Genomic DNA, 27,964 nt, shown 5'->3' on the forward strand with positions numbered 1-27,964 from the left:
TAGACACTTCTCAATGTCTTTGTAGGTACCCATACAGTACACAGCTGATGTGGATCCACGTATATATTTCTCCATTCCCATGTGGTCTTCATGCAGCTTCTGGAGAAGTTCTTCCTCCATTATTTGGTTTAGTTGAAACCTAGCTGTTGTGCAGTCAGTGTTTTCAACTGCTTCATGGCTTCATATGCTCTGGCAATGTCAAGAGTTTGCGATATTGAGAGCTTGACCTTTCCTCTTTGAATTTTTATAGTTTAGGGTGTGCAGAATCCCAAATTAGTTGATTATTAGCCTTGTATTTGTATCTCTAAACTTAATATTTTCTGGCTATATTTTTCAGTGTCGTTACAAAGTTGTCTAAAGGCTTGCCTAACTCCTGACTTTAAATTGATATGGTAGATCTGATTACTTGATCTTGGCTGCAGTTCTATGCTGAATCCTTAAAAAAAATCTGGATTTCTGCTATCTTCTTCAGCACTGCAAGCCATTAAATAAAATAGTTTGTCTCCTGTCCGTAAAAAGGAAATAGCTAATCTTCGCTTCTTTGCTAGTGCCCTTTGGGAAACTACTGCTCTGGAGCCAACCTAATGAACTTCCTCTGGGACTGCTCCCAGTGCCAGTACATGTTTAGATAAAGATATAATCCATACGGGAAGAGGTAAAAAATATTAAAGGACAGAAAACATTGGTTTTCTGTCAATAGATCCCCTGATAGTAGCTGTACAGTGAGAAAGAATAAATCAGGAGATAAAAGTACATGTAACAGAGTCAGTATATCAGTCATGGGTGACTTTAATCTTCACGTAGATTGGGATAATCAGATTGGCAAAGGAAGCTGTGAGAAAGGATTAACAGAGTGTATTAAAGACAGTTTCCTAGAACCAATATATTGTGGATCTAACCAAAGATCAGGGCTATTTTTTCGTCTGGTGATGTGCAGTGAGACAGATTTAATAAATAATGCCAGAGTAAAAAATCCCCTTGGAAGCAGGCACCATAACATGGTAGAGTTTATCACAATTTGAGAGGGAGAAACATGATTTGGGAACAACCGTGTTAAGCTTAAATAAGAGCCGGCTGGTGTAGACTAAGGACGGAGTTTAGCAGCAAAGACAGTTGAGGAACAGTGGCAGACATTTAAGAAAATTGTTCGTTGTTCATAGCAAAGACATATTCCAGTGAAGAAGAAGAACACAAGAGTTATCAAGCATTTAAGGATATTATCAGACCAAAAGAAACATTTGATGTGGCATTAAAAATTAATGGGAAATCAAAAGGATTGGGAAAGTTTTCAAAACCAATAAAATAGTGAGAAAACAAATGATGATAAACTTACAAGTAATATCAATGTGAAAAGCAAGAGCTTCTTTAAATATATAAAAAGGAAGCGAGAAGCCAAAGTGAACATTGGCCCCTTGGGGATGAGGCTGGAGAAATAATACTGGGAACCAGGAAACAGCAGAGGAGATGAATAAATACCTGGTATCCATTGGTCTTTGCAACAGCAATCCAGATCTGATTCACTATTTCAAATGTTATCTACACACTGCATCAACTTCTGTCTGTAGCATAGCCATTCTACATAAAGATCCTTATCTGATTTCTTTGACACTGTGACTATTTAAAATTGATATTTCCTTATCACTCTCACATCAACCATTCTATCAAATTAATATAGAAAACATCTCATTACTTAATATGTAAAATGGAGAATGTTTGGCCTAGTGGAATATTTACACATACAATTACTTATCCCTTAAATAATAATTGAATTTTGCCTTAAATTAATAAAGAAACCTACCTGCAGAGAGCCTTCTCACTCTCACCCTCAACTGACTATTCGGACACTGCGATAATACAGTAAACTTCCAGTATTTTAGACATATAATTTTTGCCAGTTTATCAAGAGTGCCAGTTCATAAGGTGCTAGTTAAAACACTAATTTAAGAAAAAAAAAACTCCTCTTGGTCTTTGCTGCTTGCATGGAGATTATTTGAGTATTGCTTAAAAATATTGTCAAAGGTTTTCGTCTTGCTTACATCAAGGCAATTCACAAGACTACCAATATAAAAGACAGCAACGTGTTTAGACTGTGTAAGAGGAGAGTACTGATTTGTAACTAGGGGGATGTGGACAGTATTTTAATTATATCTTGGTTCAACATAAAATGCTGCAACATTAGCTCAAACAAATTTCCAGCAGGAGTCACCACATAATAAGCAGAGCTGGGAATCCTGACTGACCTTTGGTGGACTCGGTACAGATTGTAGAACTTTTAATTGCACAAATTAAAAATCAACCTTTGAACCATCCAATCCAAATGGTTCAGATATAAATTGTCTTTACAAAAGAAGCTATCAGTAGACCTTTCCTTAATGACTCAAATTGATGAATGGGTGAATAAAATGGACTTCATGTAATCAGGCATCCATAGAAATGGCAATGAATGATACAAACACTATAACTGCAACAATTTCATATGTCACTATATCTGCAGCTAATGAGAGCAGGACAAAAGTGGAAAAATATGTGTTTCAACCTCAGGTATATAGTTGCTTGCATCACAAGGTTTAACATGGCTGAAAGATAAATGCAAATGATGTCCTCCCAGGCCATTGCTAATTTAATCAGCTATGGGAGTTGCGCAACTTATTTCTGTAACTTTTATATTTTCTCTCTCTTATGAGGATGTCATCTCCTTTTGGGTTATATGGTTACACAAGCTGAGTGAACAATACCTGAGTGAGATTCTATTTCTAAATACAACCACGTTGTGTCTCCTGAAGATGATGCCCAGGAAGCAGAAGCAGTTCAAGTTCTGCATGCAATTTTTGACCTGCGGAACCAAGAGTACCTTCCAAAACAAGGCAAAATTGGAAAAATTGCTGAGACCCTGGCTATGCTTTATTTCCTTTTCTTGGATTTCAAAAAGGTAGGATTTACATTACCCTATCAGAAGACATAACCTGAACACATGGACAGAATAAACTTGATCCAAATATGATTTTTTGCACTTCTATTATTGTTAAGTTGCTAAAGACGAGGATCAAGCTTTTGCCAAATTGATAAGCAATGAAACTTTATAGAAGGTCACAAGTGAAGAGATAAAAGGTCCTGTTGCATTATGATAGTACCAGAAAGGGCAAAGGCTTATTGAATGACTGCTTCATCGGTTATAGTACCAAGTCAGGCAAATGTGGAATCTTAAGTCCTACATCAATTTAGCAAACTGAACTATGAACATAAAAATTAACTAAGGTGTCCAACATCAACCTGTGCAATTTGCCAGTAGGGGCAATTGACAACAAAGTGACATTTTTGCCAATGATCATGAGAAGAACTGTCCATATCGGCTAAGAGGTGTTGTATTGTCAGATAAGCAATAGATAAGTAAGTTGCAGTAAGGTGCTTTGAGATAAGTTAGCACCTTTGGAAAAGGATTTCTACTTTGGGGAATGATTTCCATTACCTATTAATTATATCCCACACAGGGCAGGAAGCAAATTATATTTACTACTTCAAATTCATCAAATCTCTATTCAGCCCATCGAGTCAGCACCGACCCTTCTAAGAGCATCTCACCCACACCCAGTCCCCCAACCTATCCTGTAATCTCACATTTACCATGGCTAATCCTCCTAGCCTGTATATCCCTGGACAATGCAGAATAATGTAGCATGACAAATCCACCTAACCTGCACATCTTCAGACTGTGGGAGGAAACCAGAGCACCCAGCAGAAATCCATAAGATGCGGGGAGAAGGTCTGTGTGGTGTTTGCACAGTCGCCCAAGGCTGGAATCAAACTTGGGTTCCTGGCCCTGAGAGGCAGCAGTGATAACCACTGTGCTATCATGCTGCCTTCTCGATCCTTCACCTTCTAGGTCCAGTACATCTCCCGGCATGGTAAAGATTGCACTATGGAACACAATTCTCACTCATTATCCAACAGCACTGATTGCACACCTTCTGCTCGAAACAAAGTTCAAGATTCCCCTGATGGCTCAGTGGTTTAAAATAATTATTGGGGGCAGTACCAGAATAAATCAGTGTGAAGCCCAAAGGTTGAACTGATACAGTATAGTTAAAAAAATGAAGAAAATTTGAGTTTATATCATGCTTTTCACAACTACCACATCTGAAAGCATTTTACAACCAATAAAGTTATTTTTGAAGTTACTATTGTAATATCGGAAAGGCAGCAGACAATACAGACAAGGCAAACTCCCATAGCTAGCAATGTGATAATGACCACAATTTCGTTTTGTGTTGTTGGTTGAGGAATTAAATACTGGACTAACAACCAAGGATGAATCATCTGCTGTTTTCCGAAATAGTCCATGGAACCTTTCACATCTAGCTGAGCGGGCAGATGGAAACTATATAATCTAAAAGACAGCATCGCTGTCAAAGCAGCACACCCTCAGTACACTCCCTCCTGGAATGGGATTCGAGTCCAGATCCACATATTTCACCTTGCTAACAACTAAGCCACAGCTGGCACTCAGTTAATTTCATCTGTTGCAACAGTTGGTTCATGTAATTGATTTATAATAATACAAAAGAAATAGTAAGGAGTAGGCCATTTGGCCCTCCAGCCTTCTCTGTCATTCAATAGGATCATGACTAATCCAACACTCATGTCCACTTCCCTGCTCTTTCTCCATAACTCCAGATTCCCCTCCTGCTCACAAATCTATCTCAGCCTTAAATATACATAAGGAATCTGCCCCAACAGCTCTCTGTGGCAAGGAGTTCCAAAGACTTTCAACCCTCAGAAGAAATGCGTCAGCTCAATCTTAAATTCATGCCCTTTGGTCCTAGACTCTCCAATGAGGAAAATATCCTGTGAGATTTACCGTCACGCCCTTTAAGAATCCTCTACATTTGAATGAGACCACTTCTCATTCTTCTAAATTCTAGTGAGTAGAGTCCCATGTTGTTTAATCGTTGCTCATAAGACAATTCCTCCAGACCAGGGATCATCCAAGTGAACCTTATAGCGGAACTATATCCGATGAAATGACATTTTTTCTTAAATAATGGGGACCCAAACTACTCTCAGTGCTCCAGATGTCTTCAGGGATATCACTGATTTTTACTTCCTTATCTGCTTTTATTTTCAATTTAAAATTCTCCTTAACTTCCTCAACTAGCCATAATTTGCTTATCCCTCTCTGAAAATTACCCATTACTGGGATGTATTTTTGCTGAGAGTCATGAATTACTTCTGTGAATGTGGAGGTGTCGGTATTGGACTGGGTGGATAAGTCAGAAATAACACAACATCAGGTTATAGTCCAACAGGTTTATTTGAAATCATTTGAGATCACAACTAACCAAAGGTGACTGTGTCAAAACAGAACAGGAAGGAAGATTTTACAATACAGAACAAAATGGTTGGGCTACATGTTTGACATGAACCATACTACAAACTAGAATGGACTACTGCAAAAGCGTACCAACAACTGAACAACCAGGAACACTATAGACAACTACTTGCTGATCCGACCAAAGAACACACTCATTAACTTAACAGACTGATCAAGACCTTTGATCCAGACCTTCGGTCCAGACCTTCAGAGTGACCTATGCCCTCTCATCCCATGTATTTCTTGCACAGGAGACTCTACTGCCTTCCGAAGATACACAAAGCGATAGATCCAGATGTCCCACCTATCAGGGAATGGAACCTTGTGTCAGAACCTCTCCAGCTTTGTCAAAGGCATCTTGAAACCCATTGTACAAGGAACCCCCAGTTTTTGTCACAATGCTACAGATATCTTACAGAAACTCAGCACCCACAGACTTGTCGAACCAGGAACATTCCTCATCACAATGGGCGTTTCGGCACTCTACACCAGCAACCCCATGATGATAGCTTCATTGCGACAGCCTCAGTACTCAAAATCAATAAATGCCAAATTTCAGGTGCCATCCTATAACTCAGTTGCTTCATCCTCGATCACAATGTCTTCACCTTTGATAACCAGTTCTTCATCCAGACATACAGAACAGCAATAGGGACCAAATTTGCACCCAAATATGCCAACATTTTCATGCACACGTTCAAGCAAATCTTCTTTGCTGCGCGGACTTCAAGTCAGTGCTATATACCAGTTACATTGAAGACATTTTCTTCCTTCAGACTCATGGCAAGGAATCACTGAAACGACTACACAGTATATTAACAAGTTTCATCCCACCGTCAGAATTCCATGGGTTACTTTTCAGAATTAGTCTCATTCTTGGACACATGCATCTCCATCATGGACAGTCACCTCAGTACCTCACTCTACCTTTAGCCCATGGATAACCTCACGATATCTAGCTTCCATTCTAAACGTGTTAAAGAAGCCATCCCCTATGTTCAAGCCTTGTACATACACAAGATCTGCTCAGATGAGGGGGAGTGCGACAGAAACCTTTGCTGAAAGATGTCCTCATCAGAACAGGATACGATCCTCAACTCAAAGGATCGCCAGTTCCAGCATGCCACAATCAGAAACCGCTACAACCTCCTCAGAAGACAGACACAGGACATGACCAATAGAGCACCCTTCATCATCCAGTACTTCCCCTGAGCGGAGAAATGACAACATGTTCTTCACGGCCTTCAGCATGTCATTGATGACGAACATCTTGCCAATGTCATCCCTACAACTTCACTTCTCCCTTCAAATAATTGCCAAACCTTAAACAAACCATCATTCGCAGCAAACTACCCAGCCTTGAGGACAACATCAACCACAATAACGCACAACCCAGCCACGGCAACCTCTGCAAAACATGCCAGATCATTGACATAGGTACTACCATCACATGTGGGAACACCACCCACCACGTGCACAACAGGTACTCACGTGACTTGGCCAGTGTTGTCTACCTCATACGCTGCAGGTAAGGTTGTCCCAAGGCATGGTATATTGGCAAGACGCTACGACAACAGGTGAATGGACACTGTGCAACAATCACCAAACAGGAATGTTCCCTTCCTGCCGGAGAACACTTTAGCGGTCAAGAACATTCATCTTCTGATCTTCAGGTAAGCATCATGCAAGGCAGCCTTTGAGATGCACAATGCAGAATTGCTGAGCAGAAACTGATAGCCAAGTTCCATACCCACAGAGATGGCCCAAACCGTGATCTTGGATTCATGCGATGCTTTCTGTAACCTCACCATACTGTTCTATATTTGTAAAATCTTCCTTACAGTTCTGTTTTAACACCATCACCTTGATAATTTATGATCTCTCTACCGTAATTAGTTTGTAGAGTTTTTGATTACTTGTTACTTTGGTTAGACTCTTGGCATGCAACTCTTATACCTATCAAGTTATTCCAGCCATTTGGTTCGTCTCCACCATCATGTTATTCTTAATTTTTTGTAGTTGTCTCTCTGCCTCAATTAATCGGATCATGTCATCCCTTCACTTGCTATTCAGCTGTTGACACTGTATTCACACTGTCTGACACTTTTGATCAACTGCAAAGACTTATTAGTTAGACTGTTGACTGTTTGTGGGTGGCACAGTGGTTAGCACTGCTGCCTCACAGCGCTAGAGACCCGGGTTCAATTCCCGACTCAGGCAACTGACTGTGTGGAGTTTGCACATTCTCCCCGTGTCTGCGTGGGTTTCCTCCGGGTGCTCCGGTTTCCTCCCACAGTCCAAAAATGTGCAGGTCAGGTGAATTGGCAATGCTAAATTGCCTGTAGTGTTAGGTAAAGGGGTAAATGTAGGGGAATGGGGGGTGGCGGGTCGGTGTGGACTTGTTGGGCCGAAGGGCCTGTTTCCACACTGTAAGTAATCTGATCCAAGTAATCTAATCTAATTCCATTTGCACAATCTGTGCCGATAACTTCTGTGCCTGTGTGCTTCCCTTCACTTCAACGTTGAGCTAATGTGTTGTGTATTCTAAAAACTGCTCTCTTGATTTGTTTTTTTTAAACTTTCCTTTTATTTTTTGTGGTTCTTAAAAGAACCTTAAAAGTAGCAGCACTCAAAAAGCTTGTGATTTTAAATAAACTTGTTGGACTATAACCTGGTGCATGAATTCTGACGTACTTTTGTGAATGCCTACCACTGCTTGCTTACTGTCATTCCTGCTCATCTATCCACGCAGTTCATTTTATTTCTAACTCTATCCTCATTTTAACTTTAACCCTATTCTCATTTCATTGTAATTTCCCTTAAGTTAAACACAGTTGTTTGTGACCCACACTCTCAAAATGAATATTAAATTCAATCATGTTAACTTCACTCATTGCTAGAGGATCTTTTACTCGGGTCTTTTATTAAACCCGCCTCATTACTCATTACTAGATCCAAGATAGCCTGCTCTCTAGTTTGGCTCCAGAGATATTGCTGTAGGAAACTATCCCGAATGCACTCAATGAATTTGTTATTGTAGCTAACCTTTCCAATTTGATTAACGAAATTAACAAGATGATTAAAATCAAACATAATTATTGCCCTGTTCTTTTTACATGCTACTATTTGATTTATCACCTTCTCTACAGAGTGGTTACTGTTTTGGGGTATGTACACTAGTCCTACCAATATCTTCCATCTCTTGCTGTTTTTGTTTTTACCTTTGCCCAAATGGACTCGACATCATTTGAGCCTGAATTGTCTCTCACAACCATCCTCATTTCCACTTTTAATACCAGCACTATGCCACCACCATTCCCATCCCTCCGATCTTTCTGAAAAATCAAACATCACTGAATATCAAGTTCCAGTTTTGATCTTCTTGTAATCGTGTTTCCACAAATAGATCATATTCATTTATCTTGATTTGCACCAGTTTGTCTCTTATTCTGAATGCTTCACGCATTGAGATGCAAAGTCTTTAAAGTTTGTTATAATATCAAACTTACCTACATTTTTATGGTTCCTTGCAGCAATATGAAGTTTACATATTCTGTCCCTTCCTTTTATGGTTACAATTAGCCACATTATTAACCTGCAATCCTACCTTCTCTTTTACATTTGATTTCCTAATTTTTATGCAACTTAACCCCAAGCAAAATATTAGATTAGATTAGATTACTTATGTGAGATGAGAGAAATCATGGGAGGAGATGAGCACATGGACATTGTTTGGCTCAATTAAAATGAAGCTGAAAATGTGTTGCTGGAAAAGCGCAGCAGGTCAGGCAGTATCCAAGGAACAGGAGAATCGACGTTTCGGGCATAAGACCTTCTTCAGGAATAAGGAAAGTGTGTCCAGCAGGCTAAGATAAAAGGTAGGGAGGAGGGACTTGGGGGAGTGGCGTTGGAAATGCGATAGGTGGAAGGAGGTCAAGGTGAGGGTGATAGGCTGGAGTGGGGTGGGGGTGGAGAGGTCAGGAAGAAGATTGCAGGTTAGGAAGGCGGTGCTGAGTTCGAGGGATTTGACTAAGACAAGGTGGGGGGAGGGGAAATGAGGAAACTGGAGAAATATGAGTTCATCCCTTGTGGTTGGAGGGTTCCTAGGCGGAAGATGAGGCGCTCTTCCTCCAACCGTCATGTTGCTATGGTCTGGAGTTGAAGTGTTGAGCCACGGGGTGGTTGGGTTGGTTGGTCCGGGTGTCCCAGAGGTGTTCTCTGAAACGTTCTGCAAGTAGGCAGCCTGTCTCCCCAATATAGAGGAGGCCACATCGGGTGCAGCGGATGCAATGGATGATGTGTGTGGAGGTGCAGGTGAATTTGTGGTGGATATGGAAGTGTCCCTTGGGGCCTTGGAGGGAAATAATGGGGGGAGGTGTGGGCGGAAGTTTTGCATTTCTTGCGGTTGCAGGGGAAGGTGCCGGGAGTGGAGGTTGGGTTGATGGGGGGTGTAGACCTGATGAGGGAGTCACGGAGGGAGTGGTCTTTTCGGAACGCTGATAGGGGAGGGGAGGGAAATATATCCCTGGTGGTGGGGTCCGTTTGGAGGTGGCGGAAATGACGGCGGATGATACGCTGTACATGGAGGTTGGTGGGGTGGTAGGTGAGGACCAGTGGGGTTCTGTCCTGGTGGTGGTTGGAGGGGCGGGGCTCAAGGGCAGAGGAGCGGGAAGTGGAAGAGATGCGGAGGAGGGCATTGTCGACCACGTCTGGGGGGAGAAAAGGACCGCAATTCAAGGACCGCAATTCCCCCCCAGACGTGGTCGACGATGCCCTCCACCGCATCTCTTCCACTTCCCGCTCCTCTGCCCTTGAGCCCCGCCCCTCCAACCACCACCAGGACAGAACCCCACTGGTCCTCACCTACCACCCCACCAACCTCCATGTACAGCGTATCATCCGCCGTCATTTCCGCCACCTCCAAACGGACCCCATCACCAGGGATATATTTCCCTCCCCTCGCCTATCAGCGTTCCGAAAAGACCACTCCCTCCGTGGCTCCCTCATCAGGTCCACACCCCCCATCAACCCAACCTCCACTCCCGGCACCTTCCCCTGCAACCGCAAGAAATGCAAAACTTCTGCCCACACCTCCCCCCATGGTCCCAAGGGATACTTCCATATCCGCCACAAATTCACCTGCACCTCCACACACATCATCTATTGCATCCGCTGCACCCAATGTGGCCTCCTCTATATTGGGGAGACAGGCCGCCTACTTGCAGAACGTTTCAGAGAACACCTCTGGGACACCCGGACCAACCAACCCAACCACCCCGTGGCTCAACACTTCAACTCCAGACCATAGCAACATGACGGTTGGAGGAAGAGTGCCTCATCTTCTGCCTAGGAACCCTCCAACCACAAGGGATGAACTCATATTTCTCCAGTTTCCTTATTTCCCCTCCCCCCACCTTGTCTTAGTCAAATCCCTCGAACTCAGCACCGCCTTCCTAACCTGCAATCTTCTTCCTGACCTCTCCGCCCCCACCCCACTCCGGCCTATCACCCTCACCTTGACCTCCTTCCACCTATCGCATTTCCAACGCCACTCCCCCAAGTCTCTTCTCCCTACCTTTTATCTTAGCCTGCTGGACACACTTTCCTCATTCCTGAAGAAGGGCTTATGCCCGAAACGTCGATTCTCCTGTTCCTTGGATGCTGCCTGACCTGCTGCGCTTTTCCAGCAACACATTTTCAGCTCTGATCTCCAGCATCTGCAGTCCTCACTTTCTCCTCAATTAAAATGAATCTAATGGTAGATTAGATTATCACAATTCTCTGCTAAAGTTACACACTACTACTCGCCACCTTGTCACAGAGCTGGTGGTACCTGTGAACCTATAATCCAGTAAGAGTCAGTGGGGTGAGGAGAAACCATCTATATAGAGAACAGACAAGTAAATGTTTCAAGTTTGTTCAGCAAGTTTGCCTGTTTTCTTCAGATTCTTGTCTTCAGAATCCATAACAGCTCATCCCAGTGTCAAATGAAAATAGCCTTTTTTTTAAGAACCCCCAAAAATAAGAGAAAAGTTAAATCAATAGAGCAGTTTTTAGAACACATAATGCGTTAGCTCAACGTTATCCCAATTATGCAGAACTTCCTTTGAAGCTTTGTACTACCTGGTTGACATTTTAACTGCAAAAAAGAAGTTTTTCTTTATTCAGAACTTAAGCCCACTGAGGCTTCAAGCCAATCCATGTCCAACAACCTGCGCTGAAAACTCCTCACATTTTGACAACTGTGAAAATTGGAACACAGCAGCTAACATAATCCATGACATTCCAAACCAATCAATAACATTCTAAACAGAACTCTCAATGCTCTTAAAAGAAAAAAAGTCAATTTCCTCTCTCCCAATGTTAACTGCCAAAAACAAATTAGTTCTTCCTTGAGCCATAATCTGTGTACCATGGTTTGTTAAAATTGGTCCATTAGGATTGGAGATAAATTGTTTACAAACAGACCCATAACACAAAGAAAAACATTCAATCTATACTCCATCTCATGCAAGTATTAAATACAATATCAAATCTACCACTTTCACATTTAACCCAGTTTAGCATATCACCACTCAGAGAAAGGAGGATGAATGTACTTAAACAGGACTGACTTTTATTTAATAAGCTCAGTAAGAAATAAGAGAACAGAAAAGTACCTGGAACAGCTCCTGAGCAACAAGCACTGCAGGTATATACGACTACAGATTATATAGGCAAGCTCAGAAGGTACAATATAGGTACTCAAGAGGCCTCCACAAGGCTTGAGATAGCTCAAACCACTTCATTTATTCAGAGGGAAGAGTAGCTCTGATTGTACTCCCATCAATTCATATCTTGGATAGAATCAAGAATCTTAAAATTCAGAGGAATTTTAAAAAAATCTACTGCTGGTCAAAACTGCATTTTATTTGGCAGACACAACATATCCATAAATCTTCAAAATACATCACAGGAAAACAATAGAGGAATCTGCTTGCCATTCATAAATAGGTGAAACTCTTTTGTGAAAATGTTAATTTGAAACATTGTCTTTTCATTTGAGAAACACATGCATTAATGCAAAATCTGAGAGAAAAATTCATAACGAAATGAATCTTGTATCATATGACTAAACCCATCCATAAAATTTCAAAGGTTCTGAATAATACAACAGTAAATGCTTTTTTTAAAAAAGTCTTTACTAACTGAACTGTAGTCAAAGTCCTGCAACACTTTCTATGCCTACAGCAAGTTAATTGAGTAAAACATGAAAATGATCAATGACTCATTGAAATGCATTACTGTGGTAGTGATTTTTCAGCAGTCCAATTCCTACTCTGTATTTTCTCGAAGAGTTTGCCTAACAATATGAGATTACTGATCATTCTGTCCGTAAAGCAAAGAATATTAATAGAAGCATTTTCAAAGCCATGGAACTTGCATTGGTTTGTCTTCAAAAGCTGTAACACTGATAAGAGTAGTGTAATTCACAGTCAGCTGATTAATTTTGTAATATATTTGAATGATCTGTGATCATAGTAGGAGAACTCTGGGGAAATCAAGTAAATTGTTTTCTCTCAGATGGAGTACAAGAGCCTGTTTCCCTGGTTGAAGAGTTTAGAACTAGAGATCAATAGCAGGATAATGGATCAACTATTTAGGTATGTGTGTAAACAAATTTCTCATGTAACAGTGCAAAATTTTTGGAATTCTCTACCCCATAGCGCTATTGATGATCCAATGGCAGAGCAGACTTGATGGGCTGAATGGCCTAACTCTGCTCCTCTGTTATGATGCTCTGTCAATGAGAAAAAGATCAAGGGCTTTAGGAAACAATGCAACTGATGAAATTGATCAGGAAGAATCCTACTGAATGGATGAGCAGGCTCAAAGTGCTGCATATAGCTTACTCTTGCTCTTTTTATTTGTTTTATAATAGGGCAAGAATGGTCTATTAGAAACATTACATAAAAGAGCAATTCCTTTAGAACTTTCCTGAAAGGAAAATCCATATTCCTTTAACACAGGAATGTCTCTTTTCTTATAACAGGCTGTTGAATATGCAAAACTGGCTCTGAAGGACAGCCAGCTGCTTCTGCACAATGAGAAAGCGATTGGCAGCATCACACGTATTCTTGAGATGGCTGAAAAGGCACTGTCATATCCTGGAGGAAAGGGACCATCTCCCTACGCATGGGCTAATTCATGCTAAAAGTTATTAAGCTATGTGTCTCAGGGTAAATAAAAACAGAACACTGGATATAAAAATTTGACAGTGGTATGGGACACAGCAATGACAAAAAAGTTTGAGGTTCTTGAACAAAGACTGCAATAAATCAGGATACATGAGCTTCAACTGACAATGAAAAGCAAATAATGCATAACTGCATCAGCAATGTCTTATTTATACTGCACCTTATGTCTCACAAACATCTTCCATAGGATACAATATTTTTAAATATAAAGATTTATAGACAAAAATTACAATTGTTTTACAGACTGCAAAATCTCTCAATCTGAAGTGATATATTTTGGTAGGAAGAACCAGGGCAGGTAATAGAAAGGAGTGCAGGAGCACATTGATCAATGGATGTCTGTGCACAAATTGTTGAAGGTGGCAAGACAGGTTGAGAAATGGATACAAGATCCTAGAGTTTAAAAGTAATTAGGCTGGTGAATTTTATATTTTTAAAAAAAACCCTCTTGTTCTGTTTCAAATGCTGCATTGCATTCAATTCCAGGCAGAATTGAAGAATGTGAAGGCCATTAGAGTTTGTACAGGAAAGATTTATGATAATGGTTCCAGGGGACTTCAGACACTTGGAAAAATTGGGAGCTGGGAAAGTTCTCTTCAGGGAAAAGAAAGTTGAAATAAAATTTAACAGAGGTGTTCAAAAACCAGACAGAGAAGTTAGAGAGAAACTGCTTCCATCAGTGGAAGGATCAAGAACCAATTAATTCTTTTGCCAGTAATTGTTAAAGGTGACACAAAGAAAACATTTTTATGCAGCAAGCATAAAGCACTTTCAGAGAACACTAGAGAGAGTTTCTATCCTGGCTTTCACAAAAGAAGTGGTAGGTGCCATAGGGAGTGTTGCTGAATAAAATCAACCAAGCAATCGTCATTAATGCCAGTTGGATGGGTATATGAATAGGAATGGTTTTGAGGGGTATGGGGCAAGTGCTGGCAAATGGGACTAGATCAGGTTGGGATCTCGGGTCAGCGTGGATGAATTCGATCAAAGGATCTGTTTCTGTACAATATGACTATGACGAACTGTATATTTATCTGAAGGGAAAGTATTTACAGCAGCACGGTGGCTCAGTGGTTAGCACTGCTGCCTCACAGCACCAGGGTCCCAGGTTCAATTCTGGCCTCGGGTACTTGTCTGTGTGGAGTTTGCACATTCTCCCCGTATCTGTGTGGGTTTCCTCTGGTTTCCTCCCACAGTGCAAGTCAGGTGAATTGGCCATGCTAAATTGCCCATAATGTTAGATGCATTAGTCAGAGGGCAAATGGGACTGGGTGGGTTACTCTTTGGAGGGCCAGTGTGGACCTGTTTCCACACCGTAGGTAATCTAACCTAATCAGAGTTACAGGTGGGTAAGTGGGACTGGCTGAGTTACTGAAACCATTTTATGCACTGAAAAATCCTATGTATAAATAGCAATTAGAGAAATTACCTATTAATCTCTTTTTAGGTTGAGGGAGAAGCATGGCTTAGACACCAAAACATGCACTACACTTTGAAATATTGTCACAGGACAAAGAATGTTCATCAAAACTGACAAGCTAGGTCTCAGTTTAACATTTCATTAACAGCCTCTTCAACCAAGCAGTAGTCATGAATACCTCAGTAATAGCTATGGAGATAGATGGGTTTAAAAAGACAAAGCAAACAGAAATCAGCTGACACGTACATTTGACCAAATAAAGAGTAGAAATACAGGAAACACAAAAGTTTAACTACATTAGTTAGCTAATCATATTGGAAATTTATAAAGTTCAATTTATTTTCACAAGGAGAATAATACTGGATTCATGCTGTACTTGAGTAGGCAATTTCAATACAGTACAATACCTTAACTGAGATGAGTAAAGTAACATTTCTGGAACTTCATCTGATGTATGGCTACATAAAGCATTAGAAAAGTGGCAGGTATTGACAGAAGCCATTTTCTTTTCCACCTTATTTCACTATCAAAATGTCATGGTTGAGCCCAATCCTTTCCTTCCCAGATGTTTGAAAACATTTGGTAGCATCAAGTTCCATAAGTAGAATAACAAGTCCATAATTGCCCACAGTACACTGACAACGATTGTGATCCACTTCACGGCATAGTTAGAACATTACAGTGCAGTTCAGGCCCTTCGGCCCTCGATGTTACATTGACCTTTGAAACCAATCTGAAGCCCATCTAACCTACGCTATTCCATTTTCATCCATATGTTTATCCAATGATCATTTAAATGCCCTTAAAGTTGGCAAGTCTACTACTGTTGCAGACGGGCATTCCATGCCCTTACTACTCTCTCAGAGTAAACAAACTACCTCTGACATCTGTCCTATATCTATCACCTCTCAATTTAAAGCTTGTCCTAGCCATCACCATCTGAGAAAAAAGGCTCTCACTGTCCATTCTATCTAATTCTCTGATCATCTTGACTCTATTAAGTCACCTCTCAACCTTCTCTCTAACAAAAACAGCCACAAGTCCCACAGCCTTTCCTCATAAGACTCTCCCTCCATACCAAGCAACATCCTGGTAAATCTCCTCTGCACCCTTTCCAAAGCTTCCACATCCTTCCTTGAATGCAGCGATAACAACTATCTTACACTTTTCTACCTGACCACCCCACAGTACATCCTGTATAAAAACCAAATTGAATATCAACCATTGTCTTCAAATCTTCATCAATGATCATCGACTGGGACTGCCATAGTGTTAAAGGTTTAGATAGATAGGAATTTCTTAAGTGCGTACGAGAGAATTTTCTGATTCAGTATGTGGATGTACCTACTAGAAGTGTAAAACATGACCTACTCTTGGGAAATAAGGCAGGGCAGGTGACTGAGGTGTCAGTGGGGGAGCACTTTGGGGCCAGTGACCATACTTCTATTCGTTTTAAAATAGTGATGAAGAAGGATAGACCAGATCTAAACGTTGAAGTTCCAAAATGGAGAAAGGCCAATTTTGACGGTATTAGGCAAGAACTTTCAAAAGCTGATTGGAGGCAGATGTTCGCAGGTAAAGGCTCGGCTGGAAAATGGAAAGCCTTCAGAAATGAGATAACAAGAACCCAGAGAAAGTATATTCCTGTCAGGGTGAAAGGGAAGGCTGGTAGATATAGGGAATGCTGGATGACTAAAGAAATTGAAGGTTTGGTTAAGAAAAAGAAGGAAGCATATGTCAGGTATAACAGGAGAGTTTGAGTGAATCCTGAGAAGAGTATAAAGGAAGTAGGAGTATACTTAAGAGGGAAATCAGGAGGGCAAAAAGGGGACATGAGATAGCTTTGGCAAATAATATTAAGGAGAATCCAGGGGGGTTTACAAATATATTAAGGACAAAAGGATAACTAGGGAGAGAATAGGGCCCCTCAAAGATCAGCAAGGCGGCCTTTGTGTGGAGCCACAGAAAATGGGGGAGATACTAAATGAATATTTTGCATCAGTATTTACTGTGGAAAAGGATATGGAAGATACAGACTGTAGGGAAATAGATGGTGGCATCTTGGAACATGTCCAGATTACAGAGGAGGAAGTGCTGAATGTCTTGAAACGGAAAAAGGTGGATAAATCCCCAGGACCTGATCAGGTGTACCCAAGAACTCTGTGGGAAACTAGAGAAGTGATTGCTGGGCCTCTTGCTGCGATATTTGTATCATCGATAGTCACAGATGAGGTGCCGGAAGACTGGAGGTTGGCAAACGTGGTGTCACTGTTTAAGAAGGGCGGTAAAGACAAACCAGGGAAAACAAATCTTAGCAGGACTTATACAGTTAATGGTAAGAACCTAGGGAGTGTTGCTGAACAAAGAGACCTTGGAGTGCAGGTTCATAGCTCCTTGAAAGTGGAGTTGCAGGTAGATAGGTTAGTGAAGAAGGCATTTGGTATGCTTTCCTTTATTGGTCAGAGTATTGAGTACAGGAGTTGGGAAGTCATGTTGCGGCTGTACAGGACATTGGGGGTTAGGCCACTGTTGGAATATTGCGTGCAAATCTAGTCTCCTTCCTATCAGAAAGATGTTGTGAAACTTGAAAGGGTTCAGAAAAGATTTACAAGGATGTTGCCAGGGTTGGAGAATTTGAGTATAGGGAGAGGCTGAACAGGCTGGGGCTGTTTTCCCTGGAGGGTGACCTTATGAGGTTTACAAAATTATGAGGGGCATGGATAGGATAAATAAACAAAGTCTTTTCCCTGGGGTCAGGGAGTCCAGAACTAGAAGGCATAGGTTTAGGCTGAGAGGGGAAAGATATAAAAGAGACCTAAGGGACATTTTCACACAGAGGTTGGTACGTGTATGGAATGAGCTGCCAGAAGTGGTGGAGACTGACACAATTGCAACATTTAAGAGGCATTTGGATGGGTATGTGAATAGGAAGGGTTTGGAGGGATATGAGTCGGGTGCTGGTAGGTGGGACTAGATTGGGTTGGGATATCTGGTCGGCATGGACAGTTTGGACCGAACGGTCTGTTTCCATGCTGTATATCTCTATGACTTTATCAGAGGAATTTTCATGCCTCAACCACCTTCAACACCTTTTGCAAGTGGTCCTCAAACTTAGTATGTCTCTACAGATTTTCATCTCCCATTTTTAATCCCCAATATCCAGGGGTCACAACTGACCAGAAACATAACCGGTCCACCATATACATAAAAGTAGATCAGTCTATTTTATCTCAACTCCCCAAAGCATTTCCACCATATATAAAATAGAAACTAGGGTGGAATGTGATAAAATACTCACTATTTCCCCAAATGAATGCAGCTTCAGTAACATTTCAGGGCAAAACAGCCTTCTAAACCTACAGCTCCTACTGCCTAGAAGGCATGGATAGCAAGCAAATGGGAAATCACTACATTCAAGTTCCTCCCCAGATCACACCAGCCTATTCAGGAATAAATCCTGATTTCATTAATGCTGGATCAAACTCTTGGAACTCCTTCAAAAGAGTATTGTGTGAATACCTTCACCTCTTGGACTACAGAAGATCAAGGCAGTCTCTCACCATCATCTTCACAAAGGGAATTTTTTTAAAAATCACAGTATAGAGCAGTAGTCCCAATTAATAAATTGCTTTCAAATGTGGTACCTGGCTACCTTGATCTGAGAGTGTGATCTCAACAAAGATTTTAATATCTTTGCAGTAGAATATGTTGCACATCTACTTGAATACTTTGAAGGGAAACACGGCAGTAAGTATGGAATATCTACCAAATTGCAGATTAAACTGAAAGTAAAGGAAGTAATTGCATTTTTTTTTTAAAATACATGCAGTGAATAAACTTACTTTGGTTTGCATCAGAAATGATCAAATAGGAGCTCTACAAGGAAAGTGTGATATCTATAGCCAAAAGTGGAAACAAGCATTAACATGGAACAAAGTAATCTGAAGTGTTTCCTACTTCATTGTAAATGAATAAAAGTATTATTAAATTGAACTTTGCAGGAACGGCAGAACATATGGCAAATTATACTTATTTCCCTTGTCCACCTATAATACCTGCAGTCCTGGGTTACAAAAGTCCAGGGAAAATAGAAAACTCACTTCTTAGTAAAGTTTATAAATGACCATTTAATGTCAAAAATATGGGACGGAAAAGTGCTTTTAATTGTCTGCAGAACCAAAGTATCTTGTGTTTGGTGTAATTACCTATTTATCCATTTTAAGAAAAATGAAAGAAACAACTCAGCTTATTTGATTATTTTCATTTTAATGAGTCATTTTATTACATTCTAAAAAATGAAACATAAGTATATGTACAGTATTCACCATGATCAATGTGACTAACACCATATCCTTGGCTTTCCAACTGGCTACTCAAGTACCAGTAATTGGCCAGCTTCACCAGCACTTGGTCAGTTTGCACCACTTGGTAGGAGTTTCACTTTCAAACTGCAACATCAATAAACATTCTATAAACTCCAAAGAAAGAACTGCAAACAGCTTAGGGCTGATTTTATTTTTCTTTTGAAAAGGTTGCTATCAAACCCAATCTACACCTTAGCATTTAGAGTGTTTACTGATGTTTACAAAATGTAGTGTTTCACAGTTTGTATTACTGATGTGACTCTTTCTCTTCATTCATTCACCACTGCTCTGGCTGTTCCCCAAAGACTTAAATATAAAACAACGCAGGAAAAACAACTGATGGACACAAGCATTCTGCTAAACTTCTATAGTCTCCACAAACCAATACAAATATTTTATTTGTTAATGAAGGAGAAGTCTCCTAAATGGAGGTTTCCTGAAGAAGAGCTCATGCCCGAAACGTCGATTCTCCTGCTCCTTGGATGCTGCCTGACCTGCTGCGCTTTTCCAGCAACACATTTTCAGCTCTGATCTCCAGCATCTGCAGTCCTCACTTTCTCCTAAATGGAGATAGTGTCAACTGTTGCTTTATCCTGCATAGTTTAAAATTTCTCTCCCCTTGTACCAAATCTTTAAAATGATTTGAATTTATTTTAAATTATACAATTCTTGAAACATTAGATCATAGATGTTTTTGTACTTAGAATTCTTCAGTCCTCAGTGCAACTCAAGTCACCACCTTGTCTACTGAAACAATGAAAGTTGGTTTAAAACTCCACATAAATTTGGAAGCAAGTTAGATATTTAGGAGTTCAGTTTACCATTCTAAAGATCATGAAACCCCGACCAAGCATTCTTAATCTTATTAGTCCTTCAAACTTTCAATCACCACATGTCAATCCACTTACCAGTTAACCACACTGACATCTGTACATTCATGAAAGACATGCAGGCTCTCTCTCTCCCCCAGATACATACACACACATAAAGATAATGCATAACATATAATGCAAGTAGTAACCCACAACTGCACTAAGATTTTCCAAAGGAGTCGAATAATGCAGAGTTTGTGTCCTGATGATAAAACTAAAAGGCTGAGACAAATTTTTGGACACAGGATGGCCTCTGTGTGAACAGGAAGCAAACCTGAAATATTATCATCAGAAAATAAGTTACTATTCATTTTATTATACCTTTGGGCTACAGTCACACAGCTGTAAAACAAACAGCAGCACAACTATGTTGTGCAGGCAGCATGTCAAGAGGCACTGGTTTTAAAAATGGAAAATTCCTTGCTTCAGACTCCTTGAATATTTAAATGATGGCCCGACGGATAGGTACTTAATAACCAATAGTAAAAATGATTTTTTAAAAATTTATAATAAAGTTTATAAAATATCCTATGTGTGTCAAAAATACAAGAAAAGCTTATAATAGTTTATAAACTTGCAAATTCTAGCTGCCATTTGGACAAGATCACAAAAACAGGAGATAAATTCAGATCTATAAAAATTTTCAGCTGATATATAAAGGTACTTTTGGTGCTGATCACTACCAATTTCCATGCCATCCAGAACTGCAGCCCAAGGGTTTAATGGATTATTTTAAACAGAAAGTATTTTTCTGTAATGTTTTAAATGTCACAGTCAATATTTTTACAACTCTCAAAACCTTGATGCTGAAAAGAGCCGACCAATTCTGTAGGATCAGATCTTAATCAAACCCCACTATGCAATATGTGCAAGCATAATACATAACCAATGATACATACACTGAATACAAACCACTGGCTGAAATGAGTCACCTTTTAGTTTACCTTAAGGAAACCACCATTAAAAGTTGATTTCCAGATCATACACACATGGACTGTAATGGAAAATTCTGCACTTAAATGTTGTTTTACCTTCTATATGATTATTTAAAACAAGTATCGTGCATATATCCCAAATAATTTCTCTGAAGATAGTTACATAGATTTTCAGGCTTTGGTAATTCAAATCAGTTCAGCTATGTCCCCAGGATATGTTATCAAGAGTATTTGATTGCACAACTGCCTTTTACACAAATTCACTGATGTCCTTTGACTATTGTGTCAATTACATTTGAACAAGGCACCCAATCTTACATGCTCACAATCACACATAAAAAACAATCTTGCTCCAAACACAATGTTCTACAGGGAAACAGTTAATGAAACTGCCAGTAAATTCAAACTTCACAGCTGTACAGTTCAGTGCATTGGAACACTCACAGCTTACTTTTACAATGTACATTTTCAGACCTCTCCCTCCCACCCCTCCCCAAATGTTTAAAGAACACTGAGCATTTATGAAATAAGCAGTAAAAGCATAAACTCAACAGTTTTTGGATGTTCAAATATTTTTTTTCTCTTAAATACAAGTTAAATTTAATTCCTAACTACATATGTATAATATTCTACTCATGCCTGGAGAATGGGACAGGGCTGCCTCTCCTGCTCTCACTCATTATATCTGTAAACACAATGGAATGTCAGGATTTGTAAGGCTGCCTCTGTCTTACACTCTGTACAATGAACTGCTTTCAAATCTGTCATATATAGAGACCATATTAATGCTGTAAAAGATCTACAATTGAGGTTGAAATCTCAATTCTAGGGGCTTGTACTTCAAACGTTTCCAGTGCAGTGCTTTGTTGTTTTGCCAAAGTTGGGCTTATAAATTCATCCCACAGTTTTGAGTATCATGGAAAGAAGACTATCCATCAGGTAAAATAAATATTTATTGGTCAGACAAATGTAAACATTCTGCAGTAATATTTCTGTTTGGATGCCCACAACTCTAAGGAAAGGTAGAACACAGAGAAACTGAATAAATAGGGTCAAATCTCTTCCCTCGCCTCCCGTACAAAAAAAAAAATTCGTTTTAGAATCATCAGTGGGGGCAGTTGCAATTTTAAAAAAAAATCAAATTTTAGTCTCAACATACACCAGTTAAATGATTTCAATAGTATTGACATAATACGATTAATTAACCTTGCCAGCCTGTTAACTAGCTAGCATTCAGCATTTTACATGAGAACACATTTTGTACACAGTATATTTTTTCTTTTCCCTAACCCCCTTTACAATTTTAGGTTAATTTTAAAAGTACAAATCATTTTAAAATTTATCTTCTTACTGTATCTTACTGCTGCAGAACAAAGTTATATGCTAACTTATTCAATCAGCTTAACTTACTGTGATAAGGACCTATGCACAACCTATGCACAACCATAATAAACACCAGCCAGTCAGTTAAAACAATACATAAAATCAGCAAATTCTTTAACTGACTGAAACATTTGAGGGGGTGTGCACCAATGATATATAAAATGTTTCCTTTACCTTTTTAAATATTTTTATGCTTCAAACCTTTGGAGCTCTCCTTCCTCGTGCCCACCAGAATAACTAGGAAGGTTAAATAGACTTCATACAATTATATGCCATCTTTATTCAAACATGAAAAGTTTCCACTCTTTTCCATGCTGTTAAGTTAAATTACAAATTACATGGACAGAAAAAAATTGTCAAACAGTTCTGAATCGCTCAACTGAATGTGCATACCAATGTTCGTCTGCCACTCTTGACTCTCAACCTCAGCTTTTATTCAACTTATCTGAACAATGGACACAAAAACATCAACCACCTCTTGACTTTCAATACCAGCAACCTCCCTGCTCATTTAATCAATTTACCTAGTGCTGGACACAAAAACAAACAAGCCCATATCATTTGAAGCATAGCTCTTCCCAGGTTGGCTACTGGAAATGTCTGTGAAGGCATTCATTGGCTTGACAACTCATTGTTATTCCCTCAAAATGGCTAGATAGCTAACTACACTTTATTCCAAATAAGAAATACTGTGGCCATTAAATAATATTTTTACAACATTCAATTTACAAGGTAACCTGGAAACTCCTTTAGAAAGGATGTCAAGGGTAACCTTTTTCTTTTGGTGGTTGGGGTTGGGAGGAGTGGCAACGTGGGTAAGAAATGTGCACAGGCCTTTCTGTTAGTTTTACTTACTTACATTCAAATAATAGATTTTTTAACTGAATGTTCTATTAGAGAAATTGCACAACTTCTTCAGCCTAAGTAGCTTTATGATTGATGTTTCACTCTCATCTTAACCCAGATGAGGACCAAGCCTACTGTTGGGTAACAGCTCCACTCAAAATGGCCTCTCCATTCTTAGTTTGCAAGCATGAAAAGCAATCAATGCACTGTTTGACTTAAATAAGACAGATTCTTTGCAATTGTTCAAAATGCATTCATTGATATCAATCCCTTTGCCACTCCACCAGCCCAGACACAATAATCCCAGTAGTTGCATTCCAAAAGAGAGCTGGTTGGGTTTGAATGGTTCTGAATTTTCACTGGGATGCATTCAAATATTCAGACATCAGAGAATTGTACATAAAACAAAAAATCATGAATCTGCTTCAAGAAATTTAGTAAACAGTTTAAATTGATGAACCATGTCTTTGCCTCATTCTTGGATTCTGTGCTGTTTAGAAATATTGCCAGGGATTTTCAGGTCATTGACTCTGTTCCAGCTGCAACTGGCTTTGAGACAATATATTCAACTAGAATAGTGTGTGAAACTTCTCAACAAAGCATGTAAGGCCCTGAATTTTTGACACTGAGTTTCCACAGTGACATTGGTCTTGAAAAATTGCAGAAAGGTTTATCGGAAAAGTTTCACAAGCTATTTTAAAAGTTAGATCTCATTATGCTCATTGATATTAAAAGGATTGAGAAAGATCATGTTGGATAGCTGGTGTGTTTCCAGAAGGAATTAGTTACATTTAATCAGAATGTTGTGCAAGCACAGTTAAATAAAATCTTAGTGTAAAATATACAGCAAGCAGAATATGTACAATGTTCTTTTGCTGTTTTAAGTGTGCATGAATCAACAGGCTGTGTTGACAGCTATTCTGTATAGTACTGGTGCAAAGAGTACCAGCCACAGCCAGACTGCCCTTATATTAACAAGAGCCACATTATTTGAAGAATATGACTGGCCTTACTGAGCTGTGCAATCAGCTTGCAGAAACACTTTCATTAAGCTTATCTAAAATTCTGCAATATTTCAAGTCAATCTCTGCAGGAATCTCAACCATGTTGAGTGACATATAACAGTAGATTCTGTGAACAAATTTGCTCAGGATTTCACGTTCTCTTAATGTAACGTATACTCATAATCCTGCAAATAGTGGCATGCTTGTTTTTTAATGAGCATGTTATTTGTTTAACTTGGTTTGCACTAATCATTGTACAGTAATACCTACCACTTAACAGCCATTTTACCTAGATTTGTATCTAGTGAAATGAGACAGCAAGGATTCTGATCTAAGTTAATGAAGCTGGTCGGTTTTGTGTACTGTTCTAATATTCACATCGGTATGAGTATGAAAGCCTAACTACTGAAACTGAGTTATCCTATTTAAAATTATTTTAAACACTGCAAATGCTATACTGTTTAAACTGCTTGTGAGCTTTGTGCTTGCTGACCCATATATTAACTGTTAAAGTTAATACCTTCAGTAATGTGTACACAAACTCACCAACTTTATAAAAATCAGAAACTATATTGAAATATTTTAAAAGAAAAAAGAATATTTCTGCCCTTCATTCTGGGAGATACAATTTGTAAATACAGACACTACTTTTTCCCCCGAGAGACTCAGCAGACTGCGAGAGGCTGTAGCTAGCTTCTGTAAAATCAAAAGGAGGACAAATCAATCCTCATACATTATACACCTTACAGATTTCACCTGTTTAGCAATACTGTGTATAAACAGCAATACTCGCTATCCTGAATATATCATTTGATAATTTTTTTAAATCTCCCAGGGATTTTAATCTTGCACATTTCACTTGATAAACCAGATCCAAAACTTTTGCAAAACCAGATGATGACAAAACAGCAATCTGCCAAATACATTTCATACCTTTCATATCTAGCATGATGCTCAGCTTTATGTGTTAGTATTCTAGGAGACAAGCTTCAACGAGACAACTGGCCTTGTTTCTCTTTGAGTTTTGTAGCACAGTATTAGGATATGCTGGCATTGATTTGCTAGCAAGTAAAATTAAAATAGTAAAGTGGAAATGGGGTGCAACAATTCAAAACATTTATTACACATATTAGCACGGCAACTCAAGTCAAGAGGATTTCTGTATCGATGGACTAGAACATGTCTTATTTATTTCCCAAATATTTTTGTGAAGTCCAGGATTGTTTCTTCGTAATCTCAATCTGAGAAAAACTGCATTTTATCAATTAAGTCAACAAAATATAGATTTCTTCAATGTTACAACCAAGTCTCAAACTGAGAAAAACATCTAATTCACTTTCAATTACTTGACGTTGAGCAGAGAAACTACTTGTAAACAATCAGTTTACCATTGTTTATGACCATACCCCTCAACATGCACTGCTTATCCATTAACCTACCTGATAGGCAAATTCATGTGCCAAATTCCAAAAAACAACTAAAAACAGAAAATGACATCAAATTCCTTTATATTTTAATTATATTTTCTCTCAAATTACTTTCTGCAGAAGTTCATTTATTTCTAACCAACATGTTAATATCACTGTTCAAAAGTTATTTTGGGAGGAAAAGGAAGAGATAAGAATTGAAATAGTATGTGCTGACCATTTTGTTTAAACTGATGTTCTCTGTTTCTTCATATTTATGCCTTTGGTCTAGGACCAGCTAAAGAATCACAGCTTGAGTTGTTATATGCTCCAGAATAATAATGTCTGTTTTGAATGCCAGTTCAAACTGTTTTCACCAACAATACTGCTGTTGTAAGCAAATTGTAAACAAGGAAGATATAAAACTGCTATTCTAGTTAAGTGTGAGGTGCAGTTCATTGCAGAGAGGCAAGATTTTGATTTCAAATGCAGAATGTACTCAACCTCAATCATGGTAGGAATGGAAGATGTGAAGCAGAGGCTTTCCATTTCCGAACATGAACTGATGAAAGGTCTTCTCCGGAACATTAACCAGTCCTTGTCTTTCTGACGATTACTATTTTTTTTATTGCCAAGGCAATACTTTTTAACTAAGCAACTGAAACCATATTACTGAGTAATTGAAATAGTTTATCAACTGCAATCTCCACTGTGGCCCCAGTGACACTGAGGCTACATAACCCATTGCCCAGGAGTGAGTTAATGGCTATAATATCATTCAGGGCTATTCAATATACCCAGATTTGATATAATTTACTCTCATATTAAACCATTAAGTATTCAGTCCATCAATTCCTTTACTGTTTTAACCACAGTTCAGCTGGGAAAGCTGCCCTGTTTGATTTACCGATTAGGAATGGTTCCTCAGCCTCACTCACTCAATAGTTTCATTTCAGTATTTATGAGATTGTTCATATTGTAGCCTGTCTCAGGCAGGACAGTCTGCATGGACCTGGAAGCAGCAGTGTCAGAATCTCTGACCTCCACTATTTCAGGATCACTCTCACTAGAGCTTGAACCCACACTCATGGTGAACACACTCTCAGGGATGGCACTGACTGAAGCCCCCACCTCTGGCTCACTTGTTTCACTGGCACTTGAAACAACAGAAAGAAGCGACATCTTTCTGGTCAGTCTGCTTGGCAGCAATGACAGGGCATAGTCTGCTATGATACCACTTACATCCAGATTGCAAGCTTTATCAAAGGCCCTGAAACCTACATTTGCATTTGCTTCACACACTACAAAAGAACCGTCATCTTTCCTGAGCAGATCGATACCGCACACATCCATGCCCAGAATATTGGAGACTTGGATTGCCAGCTGTTTGCCCTGCTCACTCAGCTGATACATCACACCAACACCACCTATGAAACAAAAAAAAGACTATCAGTTCTGAACTTTACAGAAAATTAATAATTATTATTAAAGCAACACAGAAAAAGAGTATATGAGTAAAATAATCTGTTGGCAAATGAACAAGTATGCTTTCTATGTAACACTCAATACACCCCGTAACTAAAGCTTGAATCTCTGCTGTGCAGTAAAGTTTAGATCTCCAGTCTTAACTCATTTTGTTTTACAAGAGAGTAAGTTTCCATAATCTGTCAGGTTCCAGATAATAAGTTTACTGTCAAACAGCAATTTTGCTGATCTTGAAATGAAGAACAGTCATCTTTCCTTTGTGTCGGTTTCTAACTACCGATGATTTCCAATTTTCCAAAAACAGTTTTTTCTTTATACTAATCTCTCTTTTTAAAACAAAAAAGAGAGTAAAGTATTCTCTGGATGAGAGCAATTCCACCGAGACTGCATTTATTATCGACCTTATGCCACCTGAAGAACAACTGCACATTGATGGTGGACTTCCACAGAGTGAAGTTGTGAATTTCAGCTGGAATTTGGAATAGTGACATGTGTCCAAGGCAGTAATCGTCCGTGACTTGGGATGAAAACATGAATGTAATCTATCTGTCATTATTTTGCTGTCTTGACCTTCACAGTAGTAAGGGTCACAAAGTGGCTGCTGAACTTTGCTGAGCTGTTCAAAGACCCTGTAGAACACAAAT

General features: G+C 39.3%; 2 protein-coding genes across 4 annotated transcripts in view; one reads left to right on the forward strand and one right to left on the reverse strand.

The window, feature by feature from the left end:
• The window catches only part of zmynd12 (zinc finger, MYND-type containing 12), a 32,411-nt gene extending 17,611 nt beyond the window's left edge, over positions 1-14,800 (forward strand). The window contains exons 7-8 of the mRNA XM_043675682.2: positions 2,784-2,929; positions 13,401-14,800. Coding sequence (XP_043531617.1) covers positions 2,784-2,929; positions 13,401-13,562 — 308 coding nt within the window. The 3' untranslated portion in view covers positions 13,563-14,800. The remainder of the gene's footprint in view (positions 1-2,783; positions 2,930-13,400) is intronic.
• A 3,833-nt stretch (positions 14,801-18,633) lies between these two features.
• Positions 18,634-27,964, reverse strand: part of rimkla (ribosomal modification protein rimK like family member A) — an 84,555-nt gene continuing 75,224 nt past the window's right edge. For all 3 annotated transcript variants that reach the window (XM_043675677.2, XM_087980522.1, XM_043675678.2), the window contains one exon: positions 18,634-27,262. In XM_043675677.2, the coding sequence (XP_043531612.1) occupies positions 26,766-27,262 (497 nt within the window). In that variant the 3' untranslated portion in view covers positions 18,634-26,765. The remainder of the gene's footprint in view (positions 27,263-27,964) is intronic.

This window comes from Chiloscyllium plagiosum, unplaced genomic scaffold, assembly GCF_037043375.1.
Source record: "Chiloscyllium plagiosum isolate Xiang-an unplaced genomic scaffold, Cpla_swu_hap1 HiC_scaffold_37, whole genome shotgun sequence".
Classification (NCBI taxonomy): domain Eukaryota; kingdom Metazoa; phylum Chordata; class Chondrichthyes; order Orectolobiformes; family Hemiscylliidae; genus Chiloscyllium; species Chiloscyllium plagiosum.